At 33.9% G+C, this 24,690-nt stretch overlaps 1 protein-coding gene across 4 annotated transcripts; it reads right to left on the bottom strand.

Annotated features, from left to right (window-relative positions):
• Nucleotides 1–307: 307 nt before the first annotated feature.
• Ecd (ecdysoneless cell cycle regulator) lies at nucleotides 308–24,690 on the bottom strand. Of its 4 annotated transcripts, none has more exons than XM_048809081.1 (15): nucleotides 24,545–24,690; nucleotides 22,817–23,026; nucleotides 19,800–19,917; nucleotides 16,792–16,879; nucleotides 16,498–16,676; nucleotides 15,360–15,552; nucleotides 14,543–14,671; nucleotides 12,586–12,714; nucleotides 11,144–11,229; nucleotides 8,113–8,219; nucleotides 7,796–7,979; nucleotides 6,787–6,854; nucleotides 4,460–4,674; nucleotides 3,702–3,776; nucleotides 308–885 (listed from the first exon to the last, which is right to left on the bottom strand). In XM_048809081.1, the coding sequence occupies exons 2-15, from the start codon at nucleotides 23,019–23,021 to the stop codon at nucleotides 649–651; spliced, it is 2,013 nt and encodes a 670-aa protein (XP_048665038.1). In that variant the 5' UTR covers nucleotides 23,022–23,026; nucleotides 24,545–24,690; the 3' UTR covers nucleotides 308–648. The 4 variants fall into 4 exon arrangements, with proteins under 4 accessions (XP_048665038.1, XP_015355985.1, XP_048665045.1 ...); XM_015500499.2 differs by having other exon boundaries at nucleotides 24,367–24,660; XM_048809088.1 differs by lacking the exon at nucleotides 22,817–23,026 and having other exon boundaries at nucleotides 24,367–24,660.

The following is a 24,690-nucleotide window of genomic DNA, read 5'->3' as shown; positions in this document are numbered from 1 at the left end:
TTGAAAAAGAAAAAATATATATATTTTTGGCAATACCTCTGTTGGATTTGGTAAAATGTTCAAGATAACCAAAACAGAAATTATGTGATGAGCCTTGCCTTAGCAAACATAATAACAAAATGACAACCCCAATGAAATAAAGATAGTAATAATGAAAATATTTGGAATGAAATATTTAAGTATTTTAATGTACAAAAATGTAACAAATAACCTTCATATAGTAGAATTTGCCTAAGCATATCAGGAATCTTATCACATGTACAGTTATTTTTTTCAATAAAATATGAGCCACAGCAAGGAAACTATAGAAGGTGTCAATAACTCAAATTTATTAACAATAATGCAAACTTGAAGAATATTATAATTTCTGAATCAACTAAAAATAACAAACACATATTCCTAATTAGAGGTCCAGAACGACAGGAAAGAATGTAACAGAAAAACATTTAAATAAATTTAAAAAGATATTTCTAGATATAATAGAAATTATCAATCCAGAAAAGGCAATATTTGGGGTTCAGGAGAAGACAGCCCATGAAATTTGTAACGAAAAACCATTTTTATTGAATGAATAATTAAAACTAGAAATGAACACACTCAAGACTCATTAATTATTTAAAGAGAGAAAAGAAAAGCTAAATATGCAGGTTAATCTTGGCCTGGCTTGCTTGTGGCTCGGTGATCACTGTTGTCAGGCAGCTGTACTCCCATGCTCTGTAAGAGGTTGGAGGCAGGTCCTGCCAGTCCAGCTTGGGAGCGGTAGGATTCCAAAATATTTGAAACCAGGTTCAGGTCTATATCCACTGGTTCCATAACAGAATCTTCTGCACCAGAATCTTCCTCATCTGAATTGTTACTGGCAGTCTGGGATGGAGGTTCCTTATTCTGGAAGGAAAAGAAAATCACAGAATAATATCCCCTTAGGCTGAATGTTTATTACAGTAAAAAGCTACACAAAGCAACAATGTATATTTGAATTTCAAATTTAAAATGTAATTTCATATCTCCTGTGATATAAAGTAAAAATGAAGTCTAATAGTCTACATGATTTAACACATTAAAACTTGATTTTAAAGATTATGACAGTTTGTTCTAGGAAAAATTTCTTTTCTTTTTGTTGTTAGTACTAGGAATTGAACCCCAAGTATATAACCACTGAGCTGCATTATATATTGATTTATTTTAATTTTGAGACAGGATCTTGCTAAGTTGCTTAGGGCCTTGCTAAATTGCTGAGGCTGGCTTGCTTTGAACTTACTATCTTTATGCCTCAGCCTTCAGAGTCACTGGGATTACAAGAGTGCACCACCACACCTGCTTCTAGCAAAAATTTCTGCAAATTGGATGATTTCTATCTCTATTTTGAAATAGCCTGCCATGACACATGTCTGTAATTCCAACAACTGGGAAGGCTAAGGCAGGAGGATCACAAGTTCAAGGCCAGCCTGGGCAACTTCTTCTTAGCAAGACTGCCAGTAACAATAAAATTTTCAAAAAAGAGCATAAAAGACCTAAAAAGAGCATTAAAAGACCTAAAAAGAGCATACTACAGGGACACAGCCACATCAATGTTTATAGCAGCACAATTCACAATAGCTAGACTGAGGAACCAATCTAGATGCCCTTCAATAGATGAATGGATTAAAAAAATGTGGCATTTCTACACAATGGAATATTACTCAGCACTAAAAAATAACAAGATCATGGCATTTGCAGGGAAATGGATGGCATTAGAGCAGATTATGCTAAGTGAAGTTAGCCAATCCCTAAAAAACAAATGTCGAATATCTTCTCTGATATAAGGAGGGTGTCTCAAAATGGGATAGGGAGGAAGAGCATGAGAAGATTACCACTAAATAGGGAAGAGAGGTGGGAGGGAAAAGGAGGGAGAAGGGGAGTTGCACAGAAGATGGAAGGAGACCTTCATCGTTATACAGAATACATGCATGATGTTGTGAGGAGAAAAAAAAAAGTGTGTCATGTTAGATTGGATAGAGAGAAGGGATGGGAGGGGAGGGGAGGGGAAGGGGGGATAGGAAGGGCAGAATAGACATTATGATTGTTGTATGTATATAGGTGACTATATGACAATGTGATTCTGTAATCTGTACAATCAGAAAAATGATAAATTATACCCCAATTGATTCAAATGTATGAATTGCCAAGATCATTGTAATGTCATGTGTAGCTAATAAAAAATAAATAAGGTAGAACAATTTTAAAGAACAGATTTCAACTTTTTGTTCATTATACTATGAAAGATGGTGCATTGGAGTGCTTTAAATCTTTTAAACCTTTGCTGTGGTTGCAAGAATAGTGGGCAAAAAAGGGGAATTTGTCATTGTCATTCTGTTTTTATTATTAGTGCCTATTGTAACTTTGGATGCTAGACCTAGACCTTACGCTGCTTTCATTCATTTGTACATTAAACTGAAGAGCAGGTATTTAATATTTTTTTTAACTCTTTTGGTTCTAGTCACATACTATAGCACCAGCATCATTTGGCTAAGAAAAAGATCATATTTAATACAGGAAGCTATGAGCTAGTGCTGTTTCCTGTTAGAGATTGTTTTATAAAGTTTTATGACTGGGTGGGGGTAAAAGGCTGCAGGCAGCAATAATCTCACAAAGTAAATATTTGTTCTTCTAAAAAAAAAATTAAAAGTCTGAGGATTTAGCTCAGTGGTAAGTGGTAAAGTACCCCTGAGTTCAATCACCAGTACTATTAAAGAGAGAGAGAGAGAGAGAGAGAGAGAGAAACATAAAATTAACATTAAAAAAAGACAAAGAACTTCCAATGATAATCGAAGGATTATCAGTGGAGCAGGGGAAGGGGATGGAGGGGAGAGAGGAAGGACAGGAAAAGGGAAGAATGGTGGAATGCAATTTACCAAACTATGCTACGTAATATATGAATATACCACAGTGAATTTCACCTTTATGTACATCTATAAAGCACTAATTTAAAAAAACTATAAATAAGTAGAAAGGAGATCAGCAGAGTAGAGGCGGGGAACAGGGGAAAGGAAGAAGGAGAGGAAGAGAAAGTACTTGGGATTGAAATGGAGCAAATTATATTCCATACTTATATTATTATGTCAAAAAGAGCCACAATACTATGTATAACTATAATACACTAATTTTAAAAAAAAGACAAGAATCTAAATTTTCTCTTAAATATAAGAAGCTAGATTTCTTTTTTTTCTCCAATAACAAAGCTTAAAGTAAAAACCTAAGGCTTGTGGAGTCCAGCCATAAAGACACTGAATTGCTACTTGGTCTCTGATTTCACAGGCTGGGAAAAAGATTTGAAAGATTGTACTTTGTGACTCAAAGTGTTGTCTACATAGCAGCACCCATATAATTTATGGCTTGCTATAAATAGAAAATTTCAGGCCTCATCCCAGATCTGCTTAATCAAAATCAAAACTGTAACAGATTCTTAGGTGGTTTATATTCACAACGAAATTTAAGTGCTGCTTTAGATAAATCTAATATATGGTTTCCATTAGAGTTTGGCAATACTGAAAGCAATTAGAGCTTTAAATATGGTTTAGATGATCAAAGCAAAGGAAATTAACTTTAGTTAGACACCTATTATGGGTTTCATTGTTGTCTCTTTTGGTTCAAGTTAGTTCTGTGACATGAGGATTACTGATTAATGGATTCATTCACAGTGGATTGTTGAGCTGGATATCAACCTCTGATCCATGAAACTCCAGGGTCCACGCTCTTTCCATAAAGTCTCTTAAGACTAGACAGTGCTGGCATAAAAACTAGGATAAAAATGTGATGGAAAATGATTCTAAATTTGGCTTTAAATTGGGGAAACACAGAAAACAAGATTTGGAATTGTTTGGATATTTAAGATTGTCTCTTGCTTTTATAAAATCCATTTATTATGGCAATAGTAGTGCATAACCACATATTCATTTGAGCACATTATATGACTATTTTATAGATAGCATACAATAAGTAATACATGTTCAGAAAATAAAATTTATAGCCTTTACTTTTTGGTACTGAAGACTGAACAAGTGGTCTTGTGTATGCTAAGTACATGCTCTACCACTGAGCTATACCCCAAGCTTTTTAAAGACAGGATCTCACTATTTTGTCTATACTAGCCCCAAACTCCTGGGTTCAAGGAATTCTCTTGCTTCAGTCTCCCAAGCAGCTGGGAACACAAGCACCAGCTATGTGTATATACCATGCCTAGTTTATATAATCTAGGAAAAAATTAACATTCTTGGGGCTGGGGTATATATAGCTCAGTGGTAGTGTGTGTGTGCTTAGCATATACAAAGTCCTGGGTTTGATCTCCAACATCCGTCACCACAAATTAGTATTCTTCTTTATTTCAAATATCACCATCATAAGAAAAGAAAAACTAAGATAGAATATGACTTTAGCAATCCTACAAAACATACTTTAAGAAAGAGGTTAAAAACACACTTACCAGCTGTTTCCGGGTAGTAAAACTTTTGCCAATGTTGGTATGTGCCAGTTCCTGGTCCATCTGGGCCATGTATGACTTAAGATCATCAAAAGTTCCTTTCAGAGATACCTCTTCACCAGCTTCTTGTGTTTCTAGGTCTACGTCATCATCACTGTCTAAACATTCAAAGTCTTCCTCATCTAGATCATCAGAATCTGATTCATGAGGTCTTGGCCCTATTTAGACCCCAACATAAAATGAGCCAGTTGGTAAATTTTTTTGAGTGATTACACTTCTCAAAAGAATTATGTTATACACAGAACAGGATCAATATAGACAGGCAAACTACTTCACAAAAATCCCTTCCAGAAATGGGAAGGTTATTAGATATTTGCAGGAAAACCCAGGCTGAGCCAATTAAGCTTTTAAAATAATAATATTATTATTATTTTGTGGTGCTGGGGTTTGAACACAGGACCTTGTGCATGAGAGGCAAAACTAAGCTATATCCCCAGCCCCTTAAATTTTTAAAAAGTAAACTCAATTAATTAAAATTTTTTTCTTAATTAAAAACCTAGTCTGGGAGTGTAGCTCAGTGGTAGAGCATTTACCTAGCATGGTTTCACTCCCCAGAATGGCAAAATAAAAAATAATAACAAAAATAAAAAAATATATATATCTTGATGTAAATATTCAAACCATAGTACTGTCTCATAACTCACTCTTTTTGTGTGTGTGCGCGCGAGTGCAATGTGATACTGAAAATGGAAGCCGTGTGTTTGTGTGTGTGTGTGTGTGTGCACATGCGCACGTGCACGTGTGCATGCGGATGTGATGTGATACTGAAAATGGAAGCCAGGGCCATGTGAGTGCTAGGCAAGTGCTCTACCACTGAGCTACATCCCCAGATCTTTTTACTTTGAGACAGGATCTTGCTAAGTTGCCCAGGCTGGCCTAGAATTTGCCATCCTTCTATCTCATATTTCTGAATAGCTGGAGTTACAGGTGTGCAACACTCTCGCAGTTCCCTCTCTTCTCAGAGACTTTTTTTTTTTCTTTCTTTCTTTTAACTATGGATTGAACCCAGGGGCACTTAACCACTGAGCCACATCCCCAGCCCTTATTTTATTTTTTTATTTTCAGACAGGGTCTCTGGCTAAGTTTCTTAGGGCTTCACTAAATTGGTCAGGCTGGCTTTGAATTTGTGTTCCTTCTGTCTCAGACACATCTTTTAACAGTTTAATCAGATTTCATCTTTTAACAGTTCTGCATAAATTAAGGTTTGGATACTGACTAAACTGTTATAGATGTATATAAATATACTTTATGTCACAGTGTTCATATTGAAATGAGGTTTGCTTTTCCACTTATTTAAACGTCTTAGAGGTCTTCCTCTGTCAGAACATACAAATGACTTCATTTTTATTATGGTTGTAGAGATTTTATAATATAGACATACCGTGATTTAATTAATCATTCCCTCTTGGTAGACATCTATTGGTGGACATTTTGGATATTTCAATATTTTGCTACTATAATGATGCAGTGACCATCTTAGCACATTTATCTTTTTTCATAGAGTAAATTCATGGAAGCTAAATTGCAAAGTCAAAAATTATGAACACTCTACAGTGCCAAACTTCCTTGTGAAAACACAACTTACACTTCTATCCCTTGAGTTTGACAATGTTCATTTTTCCAACCCTTAAAATAAATTGATGGGACTGATGTTACAGCTCAGTGGTGGAACACTTGCCTTACACTGGGTTCGATTCTCAGTGCCACATAAAAATAAATCAGTAAAATAAACGTATTAAAAAAAAAGAAATGGCCATTTTAAAAAAATAAATAAGGTGGTTATTATCAATCTTAAAAAATTTTTCCAATATTATAGGCAAAAAAATTCAAACTTTTTTTATGCATTCACTTGCTTACTAGGAAGAATTAATTATATTCAAACATTTACTAAATATATTTCTTCTTCAATGAACTGCCTATTCATATCCTATGTTGATTTTCTATTGAGCTGTTAGCCATTTTCTTATTGATATGTAAATATAGACTATCTGAAAGAGGAAAAAAAGCAGTATAATACAGAAGCCAAGGTAAAACCTATCTGTACACATAAACTCATTCACTTAAATATTTCATAAGCAGCAACTATGTCAAGCACTGACTAGAAGCCTCTATAAAAATCACTAAACAGGGCAGTAATTTATTGTTGAAAGCAACTCAAAACAATGAAGAAAAAACAGTTTTGACTTCTCAGTGATCTAATGCTCCAATTCTCTAGCAACAGCCATACTCCTTACAATTTCAAAATAAGTAAACATCACAGTGTAACTCACCTAAAATTTTATCGAAATAATTAAGAAAGGAATCTGCATCAAAAGTGATTGGTGCCTCAGAAGGTTCTCTGCAAGATAAAGGCAAAAGACAATTTATTCTGAATGCAAGTCTTTGAGACTTTTGCTAAAGTGGTGCCATTCTTAGGAAAAAAAAATATCAAAGAGGGACAGAAAAAAAAAAATGGCAGTTTTAATGTCTTAATTCAAAAAAAAGTTCTTGTGCTTACTGGCCTTGCAGAACAACAAAAATAGGAAAGTCTGATGAAAAAAGTAAGAATTTCACCTCATCTGTGCATGTTTAACTTATGCATTTAGGGACCCATTCACTATATGCCCCCTATAAGGTATTTCTAGCATTAGTCAAAGTATGTATTTATCTGAGTTCATTTACATAAAGTTTATTCCTTTTTTAAAAAAACCAAAGCTTGAAAAATAAATAAGAACATACCTTCCCTCATCTCTGCCTTCTTAAAAAGAAAATGAATATCAATTTTAATCTCTCCAGAAGGCTCAAGAGCATCTGCACTAATAAAGATACATTTGCTGTCTAAAGAGCAATTCTACCTTTTCTCCTTATTACTTGACAAAATAATTTCACATTTCTTCTGTTTTATTTCTGCCTCAGATGAGCCCTTCTGGCCCCTTCTGAGTTTGTAGCTCCCAGTCTGCTTGTGGAGTATGAGATCAGAAGTCTAAATTTGTTGAGAGGTAGACGCTAAGAATCCATGAGGCTCCGGATAAACGTCTACAGAGTAAAGGGCATGGTTTCTGCCATGGTTCTTAAATCTGTTAAGGAGTCTTTCTGGCTTCTTTAAGGACTATAAGGGATCAGGCTACTAGAACTTTGACTTCCTATGGGTAAATTATCACCAATACCAGGCAACAAAAGAGGTGGAAAAGAAGTACAAATCATTTACTAAAAAAAAAAGGAAATGGCATTTCCCATTGACTAGATGACTTCAATATTGACTTATAACTATTTAGATATTTATACTTTAACACAAATTACTGAGGTAGCTCTGCTCCCTTGTGGGTTGAGACTTTGGATATGAAAGCTTTCATGCTCTCTGAGACTTGAGTTAAATCATAGTCCTGCTCCTCCTTCTTGGAAATGGGCTGTGATTCTTTTTTGCCAGCAGCTTCTTGAAGTAGCTGCTCCAGCTGATCTGGTGAGAGATCTAACCACCGGTCATCTGAAAAAGAAGCAAGCATGATATTGCCATCCTAAAGTTGCCTGAGAAAAAGTCTTAGGAAAGACCCTATGAGACTTAATGGGATACTTTAATTCTTTCTAACCTTCTTTCTGTATCCTGATCCATCACTTACCATCCTCTGGGTGAAGATTAGTTTCTTCTTTCTTAAGCTCTTCTATATCAAATGGTATTGTCTGTAACATGGTTAAGATTTCTTCACCTGGACTCATAGCAAGAGAACTATTTAAAAAAAAAAAAAAGACATTAGTATTTCTTTATAAGAGAGCCTAGAAGAGCGATGATAAAAACACAGTATTATGGGCTGGGGTTGTCGCTCAGTGGTGCAGCATTTGGCTAGCATGTGTGAGGCACTGGGTTCGATCCTCAGCACCACATGTAAAAAATAAATAAATAAAATAAAATAAAACAGTATTTAAAAATCGGTAGTCCATTTTGTTTTAAACATTGTTTTGTTTGTTTTGTTTTGTTTTAGATTGCAGACTCCTTTTTCTCAAAATAAAATTTTATCAGGAAGCATAAAATATAGAAAAGTTCAAGAAAAATGGCTTTGATTACAGCAGAGAACGGAAGCTCAGGGACCTACCCATTTTTGCCTTCCCCTTTGTTCAGGAGCACCACTATGAAGTTGTTGATCTAATACAACCCTTTCAATTTATATATTTATATATAAGTATATTTTATATATATTAATCTTCCATGTATGACATGCTATGTTAGCGCACTTTAAGTACATTTTCTTTTTTGGTCCTCTAATTACTGTTTTGAAGAGGTAACAATTCTGTTTTATATGAGACTACCAGAGCCCAGAGAAGTTCTATAACTTTTGCAAGTTCATTTAATTGACAGAGGAAAGTCTGGAAATCAAGTCTTCTGATATTATTTTGTGTTCTGCTAAGAAAATATGCATAGGGATTGTTTATATGATGAGTAAGTTACTATATGATGATGATATGGCTTGTTATATAAATTACTGGAACCCAGTATAAATTGTTTAGAATGGAACAAATTAAATTGTAGAAAGAACCTGCATTAATTTAACAAGTATCTGCATACTATGCAAAATCACATGGGTGATGGGAAATTGTTCCTATTTTATACTATGTAAACATTATCAGGAGAGAGAAAAGAAACATACAAATAATCATAACCAATGGCCAAATACATATCATTCAGGAATAGCAAATGCTAAGGAGAGACATAGGGGAAGGTAACTACTTTCATTGCAGTGGGACAGAGAAGTTAAAAAGAGATAATGAAAGGCTTCAGGGAGGAGGTATTTGAGTTAGTTCTTAAAGAATGGAAAGGATTTGTTTATTTTTATTTATTTATTTATTTTAGGTGTAGATGGACACAACACAATGCCTTTATTTTTATGTGGTGCTGAGGATCAAACCCGGGTCCTGCCTGTGCTAGGTGAGTGCTCTACAGCTGAGCCACAATCCCAGCCCAGGATTTGTTTTTAATGCACAAAGATGTTCTCTGTAACACTGTTATAACAACAAATTCAAAACAAATGTTGACAATGTAGAGAATTAAATTATGACGTGCTTTGGTAATACCATTTAGCTATATTTTTTTAATGAGGCAAATTTATTTTATAACAACTTTTCAAGCTCTTCAAGTCATAGTAAGTAAACAAATTGCTTACCAATATGTTTAGTATCATTCCATTTTATTATATTTCTGCATATTCACTCTCCCAATTTATTTTTTAACTGATAAAAATTGTATATATATCATATACAATATGATATTTTAAAACATGTGGAATAGCTAGATAAAACTAATTAACAAGCATTACCTTATAGAGTTATTTACTTTTGTGGTGAAGACATTTAATATCCACTCTCTGTATCTTTGAAGAATATAACATATTGTCAAGTTATGTGAGGTAATACATATTTTAACCATTCTGCAATGCATATATATTTCAAAACATCATGTTATACATACCCATTTAAAACAAATTAAATAAATCTGAAGAAAATATATTGCAATTCATCTATCCATTTATTGATGTGTATTTCAGGTAGTTGCAATTATATAGGGCTGGGGCTGTAGCTTTTGATGATTACCTGTCCAGCATGTGTGAAGCCCTAGATTTAATCCCCAGTACTGAGATGGGGGAAACAATCCCTAATAATTTTAGGACTAGGGAAAGTGGCATGGGGCTGGGGATGTGGCTCAAGCGGTAGCGCGCTTGCCTGGCATGCGTGAGGCCCGGATTCGATCCTCAGCACCACATACAAACAAAGATGTTGTGTCTGCTGAAAACTAAAAAATAAATATTAAAAAAAAAGTTCTCTCTCTCTCTCTCTCACTCTCACTTTCTCTTTTTTTTTTAAAAGAAAGAAAGAAAGTGGCCTGATTGGAGGTATAATATTTTAAGCAGGTTTTCCTGGTCCTAATAGTTGAATTGGAAGAGAAGAGGTTGGGAAACAAGTTTAGGTACTAACATAGTTCAAAAAGTAAGTAACTGAAATGGCAGGGAGGTAAGAAACAAAGCATAAGATGATACACACCAAATCCAAGAATAGTCAGGGCTTTAACTAAAGAGGAAGATGATGGTACTATTTAATAGAGCTTGGGGCGGGGGAATCTATGACATTAATTCAGTTGTTTAAAAAAAAAAAACTCTAAACATTGGGAATTCAAGAACAGGTCTAAAGGGAGATGTGAGTTTGGTTTAAATTGTTGAAAAATTATCCTAGTGTGGAGAATGGGAATCTCTCCTGCAACATTAATTAAAATGTTGGGTATTTAAGTTAATTTCTGTTTCTTCTCCACAGAACAATAATTGAGTAAATTATGGCATATCCATTTGCTCAAATACTGTACAACTATTTAAAATTATATTTATAAAGATTATTAATGCTATAGAAAAATGTAAGATCATAATGAATAAAAATTATGTACAAAAATACAAAATTTCTTAAAGTATAAAAAATCAATGGAATAAAAACCTGGAAGGCATAAATCATGATAGTAATAGTGGTCAACTCTGGTATAAATTTTTTTCCTTTTCACATCTTTATTTACTATAATGAATGACTACGTTACTTTTAAAACAACAATCAACTAACTTTCTTACTTAAAGAGAACTACCAGCCAACTCTGTTGTAGGTGTCCTAACTATAACTCACCTTTCAGGACGGTTTACTGAGAGTTGGAAGTAGTTCTTTGCCATTTCTAGCCTTTCTTGGTACTGAACAGAACCTTCTATTAGTCCCTTAAAAAAATAATAATGGTGTGTCAGAATATTACTTACAAAGTATCATTAAAATAACACCAGCAACTTTCAGGGAAGCAGTGTAAGATGTGTTCTTTAGGAATTATAAGGCCAGAGTCCTAGTTCCTGTTTTGTCATTAATGTACCTGTTTGGGCTCCAGTTTCTTTAAATGAATAGAGGGAGTAGGCCGGATGTAGTGGTTTCTAATCCTGTTCAACATTCAGGGTCTACTTCCAGTTTGGAAAGTTTTCTACCTATTTCTATTATTTAATTATTTATTAAGGTATAATAGGGCTGGGGATGTGGCTCAGTGGTCGAGCATCTTAGTTCAATCCCCAGTACCAAAAAAAAAAAAAAAAAAAGATATAATTGATTAATTACAAAGTAATTTATAAAACAAAGTACAGAAAGTTTGCAAAATGAATCAAAAGTAGCCTAGAGCTGGGGCTGTGGCTTAGTGGTAGAGCACTCGCCTGGCACATGTGAGGTACTGGGTTGGATCCTCAGCACCACATAAAAATAAAATAAAGGTACTCTGTCACCTACAACTAAAAAATAAATAAATAAATAAAAATAAATAAATAAATAAATAAATATATAGCCTGATTTCATTACAACACATCACTTCTATTTTCTATGTGCATATTTATAATGGTATTCATACTTAATGTTTTACTCAAAAAATGTACTATAATAGCTTATATACTTTTTCAAACTGCTTCACAATCTTTATAATCATCACATTCTTATGGACTTCTCTACTTTGAATAATAATTCAAATAAAGGTTTTGAGTTTGAGCCTTTCTCTAGCTTCTGGGACCTACTATTAAATTATTCTCAATCAAGGTTCTACCAATTTACAAGGTTACTTTATCAACAATGTACAGGAGTACTAAGTTTAACATACTCTTGATTGTATTAAATATCACTCATATCATTTTTTACATACATGAAGAATTGTCTTCCAAACTGAACTCATACGCTTATCTTTAAACCTATGATGCTGTATATTTTAAGAGACATTTACTAGTTGTCAACATTTTATCCACATATTTGCTAATTTTCCTATCTGGTATCTTCATGTTTGCTTATAATTTTTACAATTTGTTCATCTTATACAAATAATAACTTTCATCACTTAATACAAATAGTATTAGATTTCTCTAATACTGAAAATAGTCAAGATACCCTCTCATTACTCCATTCCAAGATCTTGGGTACCACTGAACTACAAAGATCCCCTTTAACTCAAGTTTCTATACCTATTTTATACATTTAAATATGGACCTCAGAACTAAAGTCACTGGCTTGATTTTCCCTGCTTTATATACTTTTAAAAATGTTACAAGTCCTACCTTAAAGTAATCATTCTTTTTCAGGCTTTCAAGGAAACTGGCCCAAAGTGGTGAGTTAGTCACAAGGGATTTCTTGGAGTCAGAAAAATGTGGGCTACATTTGGAACATAAGATCTCAAATCCATGAGCCTAGATGAGATAGGCAAAATTTTTATTATTAAGTTACTGTTTTCCCATATTATCTTATTAAGATACTCTCTATCTACTTAGCCATACTCAAGAACTAGGTGACTGGACACATGGGGATATGGACATTTCTAACACTTCTTCAATTTTATGAAAAATACAAATTTATTTCCAAGCTTCTGATTCTCTTTAGAATACTAAATATTATAAAAGGAAAGAAAACTTAAAAAAAAAAAAAAGATTCCTGCTCTCTTTAAAGAAATTCCTTTTCCTGCCGATTACAAAAAACAGAAATTAAAACATTTTTCATTTGACTATAAAAAGGCTTACAGAAAGTTTTTCTGTAACAGAAATTAGAAATTAATTGGGAATGGTCTCAGATATATGAAAGGGATGAAATCATTTCATTTTAAGGCTTTTTATTTAAAAATAAAACAGATGGGTATAACAAAATAATTCAATCACAGAGCTTCCCTGGTCACTCTAAAGGAGATTGTTACTAACCATTTTCATCTCCTTTTGAAGTAATGCCCTCAAACAGATATCTGCATATGTACATCTTGCTAGTCCACGCCTTTGTCACTCAATAGCAATACACTCTATTCTGAACTTTGTTTTTCATGCTTAACCATATTATTGGAAAACATTTCATACGGACACCTATCTTGCTTCATGGATAAGTGATAATTTATCTAATTATTCTTCTATAGACATTTAAGAAGTTTATAATTTTCAGCTACAATAAACAATAAGTAGGCATATATATCTTTGTGCATATATAAAGTACATGGAAGAAACATTCTAAATGTGAAAATGCTGAGCAAAAGGATTTGTGCAGTTTAAATGTTGGTGGATATTGCCAAATTGTTCTCCTAAGAAGATGAATCAATTTCTAGTTCTATCACCAATGTTCAAGTCTACCTTTTCTTTATATATTCTCACCAATCCAGCACATGTATCAAATTTTTTGATATTTGCCAAATATAATGGTAAAAAACACTATTTTGTAGCTTTAAGTTGAATTTCTTTAGTACAAACAAGGGTTAACATTTTTCACATTTAACTTGAGTTAAATAATTTGTGTTTCCTTTTCAGTGAACAATCTGTTCACATTTTCAGAACATTTTTTAATTAATTGATTAGTATTACCTTTTTCATATTGACTTATAGGAATACTTCCTATACTAGAGAAGTCAGTTCTCTTCATTTAGGTTGCAAATATAATATTTTTTCCAGGTTTGTACTCTTATGACATTATGGGATTTTTCTTCCTCAAGCAGAAATTTTTACAAAATCAAATTTTTTGATCTTTTCTTTTATTGCTCCTGCTTTTAAATCATGTTTAAAAAGACCTTTCCTGGGCTTGTGCTGTAGCTCAGTGGTAGAGCGCTTGCCTAGCATGCGTGAGGCACTGGGTTTGATCATCAGCACCACACAAAAATAAACAAATAAAATAAAGGCATTCTGTTCATCCACAACTACAAAAAAAAAAAAAACACCCCAAAAAACCTTTGCTATTCAGATCATAAAGTGTTCTCCTGTGTTTTCTTTTAAATTTTATGGTTTCAATTTTACATTTAAATATTTTATCTGACTGGAATTTATTCTAGTATAGGTGTGAGGGAATCAACTTTAATTTTGAAGATTGCTTTACAGTTGTCCTATCATCATTTATTGAATAATCCATTATTTCCTTCCAATTTAAAGTAGCACATTTTATTATATTCTTACATAAACATGGCATATTTCTGGACATTCTGTACTGTGTCTTTATTCTGTCAATAAACCTTTTACATAAAAGAAGGAAAAAATAATGCTAGATCAACATTACCAATTTCATGCCCAATTCATGGGCTCGGTACTGAGGATGAGATGGAGGAGGAAGCTCATATCCACTCCGTCGATCTGGCACAAATCTCTGTTGTACTAGCTGTGCATACAGACATTTAGTGAAAGTGACCTGGGCATTGGGACACAAAATACATAAGTCTCTTTGGGAAATTAAAAATTTGAATATCATTTTACAGTTAAATCTAACAATAATTCATTTATGAGCTTCATACTTATATATTCCCAAATGAAATGAAAAGACCACCCAACCTATTCACTGCATACTTGATTTCAATAACATCTTTATGAGACATAATTCACATACCATAATATTTACCCTACTGCCTACTTTTTATTTGTCAGAAGTGGAATTCTTTTATTTATATTTTGGTGGTGCTAAGGATTGAGTCCAAGCTTCTTACACTTGATAGGCAAACACTCTCCACTGAGCTCCACCCTCAACACTCTACAATGGAATTCTTATTATTAATTACATTTTATGGCAGTTTGGGGGATAGAAAATAAAAGAATACTTCTTAATTCTCTGGGAGAGATGACACATTTTATTATTAAGAAGTAAATAATTCTAGAAATAGGGGAAATATAGTCAAAAATAGCCAGGGAACACTGAGATATAAAATGGGTAGTCAGGTCTCTTGAAAACTTCCTCCATTGGGTGGAAAAAAAGAATGAAGAAAAAAAATGTGTGTTAACTTGCTATAAGGAACAGAATATATTCAACTTTTTCTAGAGAACAATTAAAATTATGTTTTAACTCTTCAAAGAGAGAAACTAAATGACCAAGAAAGATATCTTACCAATGTCATTATTCGTGTTTCAGGCAAGAATGTCTTAAAAATACGACAGGCTCGTAGGTCAATGGGGTCTCGCAAATAAAATGCCTGAACTGCAGCAGCCACTAATCTGGGCTGCTGCTTTAGTACTGCTACAATGCCAGCTGGAAGGAAGCAGTGTGCTCGATGAAGGGAAGCTTGAATTTTTTCTGGGTACCTATGACAGGTAACAGAGTTGCTTTTGTTTTAATATAAATATCTATAATTTTCATACCACTTACTTCCCCTTTAACATCTTATTTTGTCATGGTTCATCAAGAATAGAAAGTGACAAGAGAGGTGAAAAGAAAGATATACTGTACATACTCTAAGACTGTAGGAAAGAAGAGAGGAAAAATAAAAAGTGGGAAGAAATGGAAAACAAAAAAGAGATTATGGCAGCTAAAACAACAACAACACACACACACAAAACCTACTATATTTTGGAATAAGGATAAGCTCAGGCTTTATTTTTCCAAAATAAAGCTAAAAGAGATATTTAATATAATTAAGATCTGAATGGTATTAAACACTTAATAGGTATTCAAATTTAAATGGCTGAACTAAAATGTTAGTATGGTGATGTCTTCTTTCTCTTCTGAAGGAAATTTTTAAGTATTTCACATACATCAAAGAATACCACATATTGTTCCAGAACCACAGGAAAAAACTTGAGCACATCATGCTTCCTTAAGTTTTCATTTAAAGATCTAATATGTTCTTATACAGGGATAGAGATAACAGCCACAATACCTAAGGTAAATAAACGCAAAAATATTGGGGTTAGATTATAATACTTTTGAATGGGAAGTAAAAGATACATCTACACCAGGCATGAAGACACACACCTGAAGTCCCTGTCACAGGGGAGACTGAGGCAAGAGGATCACTTGGAACCAATAGTTCAACCCCAGCCTGAGCGACATAGTGAGAAGCTGTATTAAACAACAACAGAAACCCTATTTCTTAGTTTTAAAAATCCATAAATTTAACTTTCTAGTCAATTTCATGAAGAGAGATGGTATTTGTAATTTCGGTGAAAGGCATTCCATATTCAGTGAAAGACTTGAGTCCTACTAAAACAAAAGGCTCCTCAACAAACAATGACAGTTATTTTTCTTACCCTTTGATACGCCTGTTAACAGAAGCTCGTACTAATTCTGAAGCTAAAACTTTTTCTGGGTGTGCCGAGATTATAGTCAATGCTTGTGGGATTGTTGGGGGTGTAGTGGGTAACCAGGATTCAGCTTCAGGTTTTCTTGGTGCAGGAATAATACACAACTCACCCTGGTGGAAAAAGACCTGCAAAATGGCACATTTTAATTTCATAGCAGGCACTAGCAAACGCTAAGGTACATGTGAAAACAATGCAGCATAATCTCATCTCTGTAAATATTCTAAACCTTTTTAAACTTACCCTATTGACACTATTATCAGGATCCAACCATTTAGGGAGGAAGTCGGCAGCTTCTATTAACAAGAATTGACCATCATTGTCTTCAATCCTAATGAAAAGAAGATTCAATTTTGCATTCAAAAAGCACATATTTGCTAGTTTTCAAAATAGCTTTAGTCTAATAAAATTTTTCCTTCATCTTAGTAGATAAATATATACTTTGTATAGATTACTATAAAAAAGCAAAACATTTAAATACCAGTAAGCACTAAAGGAGTCTACAAGATTGTAAGGAGGAACTAGAAAGAGATGATAAGGAAAGAAAATAAGAAAAGCAAGTAACATTAGACAAAAATATGAAATTATGCAAGGTAATATAGGTTTCCAAAAGAAAAAAAATCACATATAGCCAATATTAGGAAAGTCTTTATGTAGGAAGTGTTATTTGAGCCTTGAAAGATATATGTATGTATATGTATATATATACATCCATAGTACACGCAGTATACACACACATACATACATACATATACATTTTTGGCCTCACATTATTTTTATTTAATTTGAATATATTCACATGGTTAACATTTTTTTAAAAAAATTCAAAAATTTACAGAATGAAAAGTCTCCCTGACTTCTGTTCCTATCTGCACATTCCTACCCTCCTCTATTGTTTTTTGTATATCCTTGCAGATCTTGCCTATGTGTAATGTAGTGAACATGTTATTGTACAACACAGTACCAGTAGTTAATAATAGTGTATTGCATTATTGGAAATATTTCAGAGATTTTTAAGTGTTCTAACCACAAAAATGTAAGGGAAATAATGCCTATGTTAATTAGCTCAACTTAGTCATCTCACAATATATGAAACATATTAAAATATGGTGCTTATGAAAAATATATACATTTTTATTTATCAACTAGAAAAACAAAATAATGTTCAAAAAAAAAATCAACTACACACAGTGGCTAATACATGTAATCCTAGCTGCCTGGGAAGCTGAAGAGGGAGGATTGCTTGAACTCATGAGTTCCAGACCAGCATGGGCAACATCTCAATAAATAAATTTTAAAAAGCTTAAAAATAAAAAAATAAAGAGTTCTTATTCCTTAGCCTTACATCCTGAATTAAGGATCAAATGGCATAGTATTGGATATTTACCTTTAAATAATTTTTCTATATGATGGAGGAGTAGGGGAAGGTGTAAATAAAATAATAATGACCATAAATTGGTAATTGTTGAAGCTGGATGATGACTACAAATGGGTTCATTCTCTCTTCTTTTATGTGTGCTTAAAATTTCAATAATAAAAAGTTTCCAAATTTTTCACCGCTTCTCTTTTGTTCTGTTGGGAAAGTAGCTGGGTTGGTAGAAAAAGATTAGATTTGGGGAGCTGACTAGAAAAACTAGAAAAAAAAAATGTAACAGTGGGATAAAACGCCCTCTGCTGGCACAGGCTGGGAAATTACAAAGAATAATGAGTTCCATTTTTAAAAACCCAATTATATACAATTTTACTACTTTGCTTCCTATGCTGATTTCTGCTTACATTTCTTCTGTGTATAACTTCTCAAAAATATAGCAATGAAGATACATATTAAAGAAATCTGTGAAGTATGTATTTGAATGGTCTCTCTTATGTTTTGGATTTATGGTTAGCTTTATTTTTAAAATTTGTTCTAAGTAGTTATACATGACAATAGAATGTACTTTGACACATCATATATAAATGGAGTATAATTTCTCATTCTTCTGGTTGTATATGATGTAGAATCACACCAATTGTGTAGTCATATATGTACAGAAGGTAATAATGTCAGATTTATTCTACTATCCTTCCTACCCCTATACTTCTCCCCTCCCTTCACTCCCCTCTACCTGATCCAGAGTAACTCTGTTCTTCCCTAGCTCCCCCCACCTCTTATTGTGAATTAGCACCCGCATATCAGATAAAACATTTGACCTTTGGTTTTTTGGGATTGGCTTATTTCACTTAGCATGACCAATAAATGAGATAAGGAACTCAACAGACTTCACCAAAGAAGAAATACAATTGATCAAAAAATATATGAAAAAATGTTCAACATCTCTAGCAATTAGAGTAATGCAAATCAAATCTACTTTAAGATTTCCTCTCACTCCAGTCAGAATGGCAATTATCAAGAATATAAGCAACAATAAATGTTGGCGAGGATGTAGGGGAAAAGGTACATTCATACATTGCTGGTGGGACTGCAAATTGGTGCAACCATTATGGAAAGCAGTATGGGGCTTCATCAGAAAACTTGGAATGGAACCACTATTTGACCCAGTTATCCCACTCCTCAGTTGATACCCAAAGAACTTAAAATCAGAATACTACAGTGATGTAGCCACATCAATGTTTACAGCAACTCAATTCACAACAGCTAAACTATGGAACCAACCTAGGTGGTCAACAACAGATGAGTGAATAAAGAAAATGAGATACACACACACACACACACACACACACACACACACACTCTGGAACATTATTCAGCCTTAAAGAAGAATAAAATTATGGCATTTACAGGTAAATGGATGGAGCTAGAGAATATCATGCTAAGGGAAATAAGCCAACTCCAAAAACCCAAAGGCCAAATGTTTTCTAGGATATGTAGATGAATGGTCTCTTTTTCAACCAGATAACAAAAGAATTTAATGTCGATTACTTCTAGGAAACCAGAGGAGTACAATCTTTTGTATTGTTTGAGTTTTAACGTGAATTTTTTTTTTGTAGCTAGAATTTAAAAAAATAGAACTTAAAATAAGTATGCTTTGTTTCCAATATTTTGGAAGTTGAACTCTCCAATAATAATTTCCCAAGAAAAGGCAGTCATAAGAGAAGGGGAAGAAAAAACACTGAGGTAACTTTTTAGTTATGTCCCAAATTTGCACAATTTTGACCAGAGCTCAGAAAAAGAATTGTTAAATGTTTAAAAATGTGGTGACTTAGTTTAAAAAAATAAATTCCTTTAGAATAATTAAAATAACCTACAATACCTTGCTATTAACTCTGGAAACTCCTTTGTAATTTCCTTTATTACATAAACGATGAACCATTCATCCTCAATATTATCCCCAAACTTTGTCATGCCATACAAATGAGCAGGAACACTTCCTAGAAGTATAAAAAAAGCAACCATATGATCAGATAAATTTGTCACTGCAAATAAAAATATACACAATCATGCAATCAAACAAACATTCACTATGATCCAAGTACTGTTCTGAGAACTGGAGTTGCAATTCTGAACAAGATACAAGATGCCTATTCTTGAGAAGCTCAGTGTCTAAAATAAGAGACAACCAAATCATCTCAAAACAAGATGATCAACCTAGAACAGAGGCATGCACTAAAGGTTATATGAGTGTAATGGGAGTGATACCATTAAGGTGATGCTTCCTTTATTGTAAGAAAGAATGGTATCTGGAGGAATGACCAGAGATGAATTTCCCAGAAAAAGGAACAGCATGCGCAAAGGCACAGAGGCATAATAGACAACAGCATTCTGGAAATATCAGGAAGTTGGATTTAGAGAAGCTGAAAATTTCATACAAGCATACTATACACAAATATATGGAAATTAAACAACACACTTTTAAACAACCAATGAGTCAAAAATGCAGTCATAAGGGAAATTAGAAAATATCTTGAGACAAATGAAAATGAAAGCACAACATACCCAAACTCACAGGACTCAGTTAAAGTAGTCTAAGAGCAAAACTTCATAGTTGTGAAATATTTCAAATCATTAATCTAATTTTACACTCTAAGGAACCAGAAAAAGAAGTACAAACTACACCTAAAGTTAATAGAAGAAAGGAAACAATAAAGATAAATGAAATTAAGTATAGAAAAATAATATAAAAGCAACAAAACTGAATAGGTTTTTTTTTTTTTTTTTTTTTTTAGAAAACATCAACAAAATTAGTTAACCCACTAACTAAATTAACTAAGAATAAAAGAGAAAAGACTCAAATTAAAATCAGAAATGAAACAGGGGACATTACAATCTATGCCACAAAAATAAGAGAATACTATGAACAATCGTACACCAATCAATTGGGAAACCTATGTGAAAAAGATAAATTCTTAAAATACAAAGCTTAATAATCCAGGTCTTGACTGAATTATGAAGAAACAGAAAACTTGAACAGAACTATAATTAGTAAAGAGACTTAATAAGTAATCAAAAACTTTCTAACAAAGAAAAATCCAGGACCAGATGGCTTCACTAAAGAATTCTATCAAATATTTAAAGAATTTAAGACCAATTCTCCTCAATGTCTTCCAAAAAGATGAAGGGAAGGGAACAGTCCCAGACTCATTCTCTGTGGCCAGTATGACCCTAATATCAAAGCCAGAAATGATAATATGAGACAAGAAATCTACTGACCGATATTCCTAATGAATATGGATGCAGAAATCCTCAATGAAATACTAGTAATCAAATTCAACAGCACATTAAAAGGATTAGAAATCACAACCAAGTGGAATTTATTACTGGTTTGCAAGGACAGTTTAACAACAACAACAAAAAAATCAATCACTGTACACATTAACAGAACGAATGTCAAACAAATGCAAATGGAGAGTGTCTCCAAGGCTGTGGTAGCAAAAAACAGGTGAAAAGAACATTCCACTCAACTCTTCTTCTCCCTACTCAGGATCTCTCAAGTTTCTTCAATTATAACAGCTCCAATTAGAGTACATCTTCCTTGTATATTAGACTTCCATTTAAACCTTTTCCTGAAGCAATGGGGAACTGGTAGAGAATGTTAAGCAGGATTGTGACATGATCAAATTTGTGTTCAACAAAGGTAACTGACAACAGTGTAAGATATTGATGAGACTGGAACCACAGAGGTAAGTTAGAAGGATACTGTAATTTTCTAGAAGAAGGGATAAAAAGGGCCTACACTAAAGTCAAACAGATGTAGAAAAAGGATCATATTTAGGAGTAATCACATCAGGATTTAGTGCCTGAGTAAACATGATGAAGTGAGAAGCTGAGTATGATCATGAAATACTAAGTAACTTAGATGATGAGGAAGATAGCAATGACATTAAATAAGATGAGTAAATATAGGGTAAAGATGATTTTCTAGAAAACAGGTAAGGGGTTGGTTTTAGATGTACTATGCTAATGGGACAGCACTCTTGCAAAAAAAATCGCATATATTTCAGATATAGCAGAGAAAATATTTAGCCACTGCTAGCTAAAGATAACAGGTAAGTACCAGATTGTGTGTCAGATTCATGGTATCACAAGATATCAATCTCCCCATGCCAGTGACTCCACATAAGTCACTGTGTGAGTAGAGCCTTGGTCATCTATCCTGAATTCATTTTCATAAAGCTATAAGAAATGATAGGACAGAGTGCTATATTTTGTCACAGGCCAGATCTCAAGCATCAACAACACAAGAAAGCAGTTAAGGAAACTCAAATGCTTCTGAATTGAGGCATCAATAGTGGTGTGTGCCTACAGTCCCAGGTAATTGGGAGGCTGAGGCAGGAGGACTGCTTGAGCTCTGGAATTTGAGACTAGCTTGGACAACACAGCAAGACCCTGTCTTAGAACAAAACAAAACCAAAAAATCTTATGAGTGGCAAATGATGGTCTAAAGCTTAATAAGCCAGGCAAAGTCAATCTTATATCCTTACCAAAACAATCATGTGAAAAAGGGCAGCCTACTAAACATATTATCATGATAAGAATTGAGAAATAGCAAAAGGAACTATGATTAAGGAAACCAGACACCTGCACCTCTTTAGTTTAGTTAGATATTTTATGGCATAGTAAAGTAATTAAAGTTTAAAACAATAGCCATGAACTTAATTTTTAGTACAAGCTAGTTCCTAGGTATTGACTATTGGAAAGTTTTTATCAATATAAGTTTTTTTTTTAAAAAGTTTGAGTTTAGGGGCTTGCCTGAATATAGGCAAGCCTTGTTAACCTAAAAAGTTGAGGATATAAATCTGACAACACTAAAGGAAGAATGAATCACTTTACCTTTCCCAGGTTTATATTTGAGATTAAAAGGCTGATTCTGCCAGATATAAGGGACTAGGATAGGTGCAAACAGGGACATTATTCTCTCAATATACTTCTGAAGAATTTCTTTTTGTTTCTCTGGGTCCCTTGATTCATCTGGTATCAGGAACAAGTGGTACTCCACAGTGTCTTCCAGTGTAACAAGCTTCATATTTTCCTCCATTTTTCCTTGAAAAGTACATTTAAAATTTCGATAGTATAAACCACATAGAACAGTGCAGAAAAAACGTCCCACTTCCTAAACTCTTCTAAATGACTGCATTCACATTGTTTTCTAAAATACTGTTATCCACACACTATTGTCATGGTTTTTGCCTTGACTATATACCATTTATAATAATTTTTACTTAATATTTTTTAAAGACTTTTATACTTAAAACTATGTTTTATTACACTTCAAAATAGATTAAAAGGAAAACTTGATATTATACAGTGAATGGAAACCCAATATCACATTTCTACACTAATAAAGTTGTAGGAATAAAAATTTAAATGTGTTTGGGTACAATGGGCATGCCTATAGTCCCAGCTACTGGGTAGGCAGAGGCAGAATCATCATATGAGTCCAAAAGTTAGGGACCACCCTGGGAAACGTAGCAAGACTCCATCTCTTAAAAATAAATAAATGTTTGTCCTTGTACTAGCAGCGGTGTGTGTAACACACTTTGAGACACACTACACTAACATCCACTGTTTAAATAGTATCAAAAGTCCCACTTCTGGGCTAGGGATGTGGCTCAAGCGGTAGCGCGCTCGCCTGGCATGCGTGCGGCCCAGGTTCTATCCTCAGCACCACATACAAACAAAGATGTGTCCGCCGAAAACTAAAAAAAAATAAATATTAAAGAATTCTCTCTCTCTCTTAAAAAAAAAAAAAAGTCCTACTTCTGCCTCTAATTAGTTGCGTTACTTTAGGCAGTTCATTTCCCCTTTCTGGAGTTTTCTCCTTAATTGTGGAATGGGAGTGTGACTTTACCATTTCTACAATCTCTCCTGCTTTAAATTTGTGCCCTTTATATGCGCTAAAGAACAATCTCCCTTACTCTACAGAATTAAAAACTTTCCTTTTTACGAACATTGTATGGCATAGTAGAATACAAAACTACAAAAGATGTCTGCTCATTTCACCCCGAAATAATTTACCCACGATTCTTGATCTCACAACTCTGTCCTAAATCTGTCCCCTTTTCAAGTCTTGGGGGTCAATACCTCTGTTACACCAAGAGGTAGTAGATACTTTTCTAAGAATTTTCCTTACAAATATAAGGACTAGTTTACTATTGCTGTCAGGTGATGCTCAGTAAACGACGGCACTGCACCGGAGGGACCACCCTAACACAGCGATTCGATTCTTCAGCTTACTCGTAAGGCTTTCTAATGAATTCCTGAGGAACTGCTTCTTCTATCCGCACACCCACTCATTGCGATCAGCTCACATCATCATTTTGCCTTTCAATCTAGAGGGACAACCAATTCTACCCACACACCCCTTAACGCCAAGCACCCACCTTTATACAGAATTTACAGTGTCAGGACTGGCCTTGAGATCACTCAGGTTAAGACCTCACAGAACAAACGAGAAAACCCGGAGCCCTGAAAGAGACGCGACCAAGCAGCAGGGACCTGAAGGTGTCTAGCGTTGTTTACTCAAATTAGGTTTCTCATTTCCATTAATTTTCCTCTTACGATTCTAGGCCCTCTCCTGTGCGCTTCTGCTGTGGGACCTTTCCTAGGCCTCCTCTTCCACTTGAGAGCTCTGAGAGCGTGGCCCAGGATCTGTTTCCACCGACCCGAGACTAGCGGAAATCTTAAGAGAAAGCCTGAAACCCATC

Source organism: Marmota marmota, unplaced genomic scaffold (genome assembly GCF_001458135.2).
Source record: "Marmota marmota marmota unplaced genomic scaffold, marMar, whole genome shotgun sequence".
NCBI lineage: Eukaryota > Metazoa > Chordata > Mammalia > Rodentia > Sciuridae > Marmota > Marmota marmota.
The sequence above is the reverse complement of the archived record's forward strand: the minus strand, read 5'-3'. Positions and strand labels throughout refer to the sequence as shown.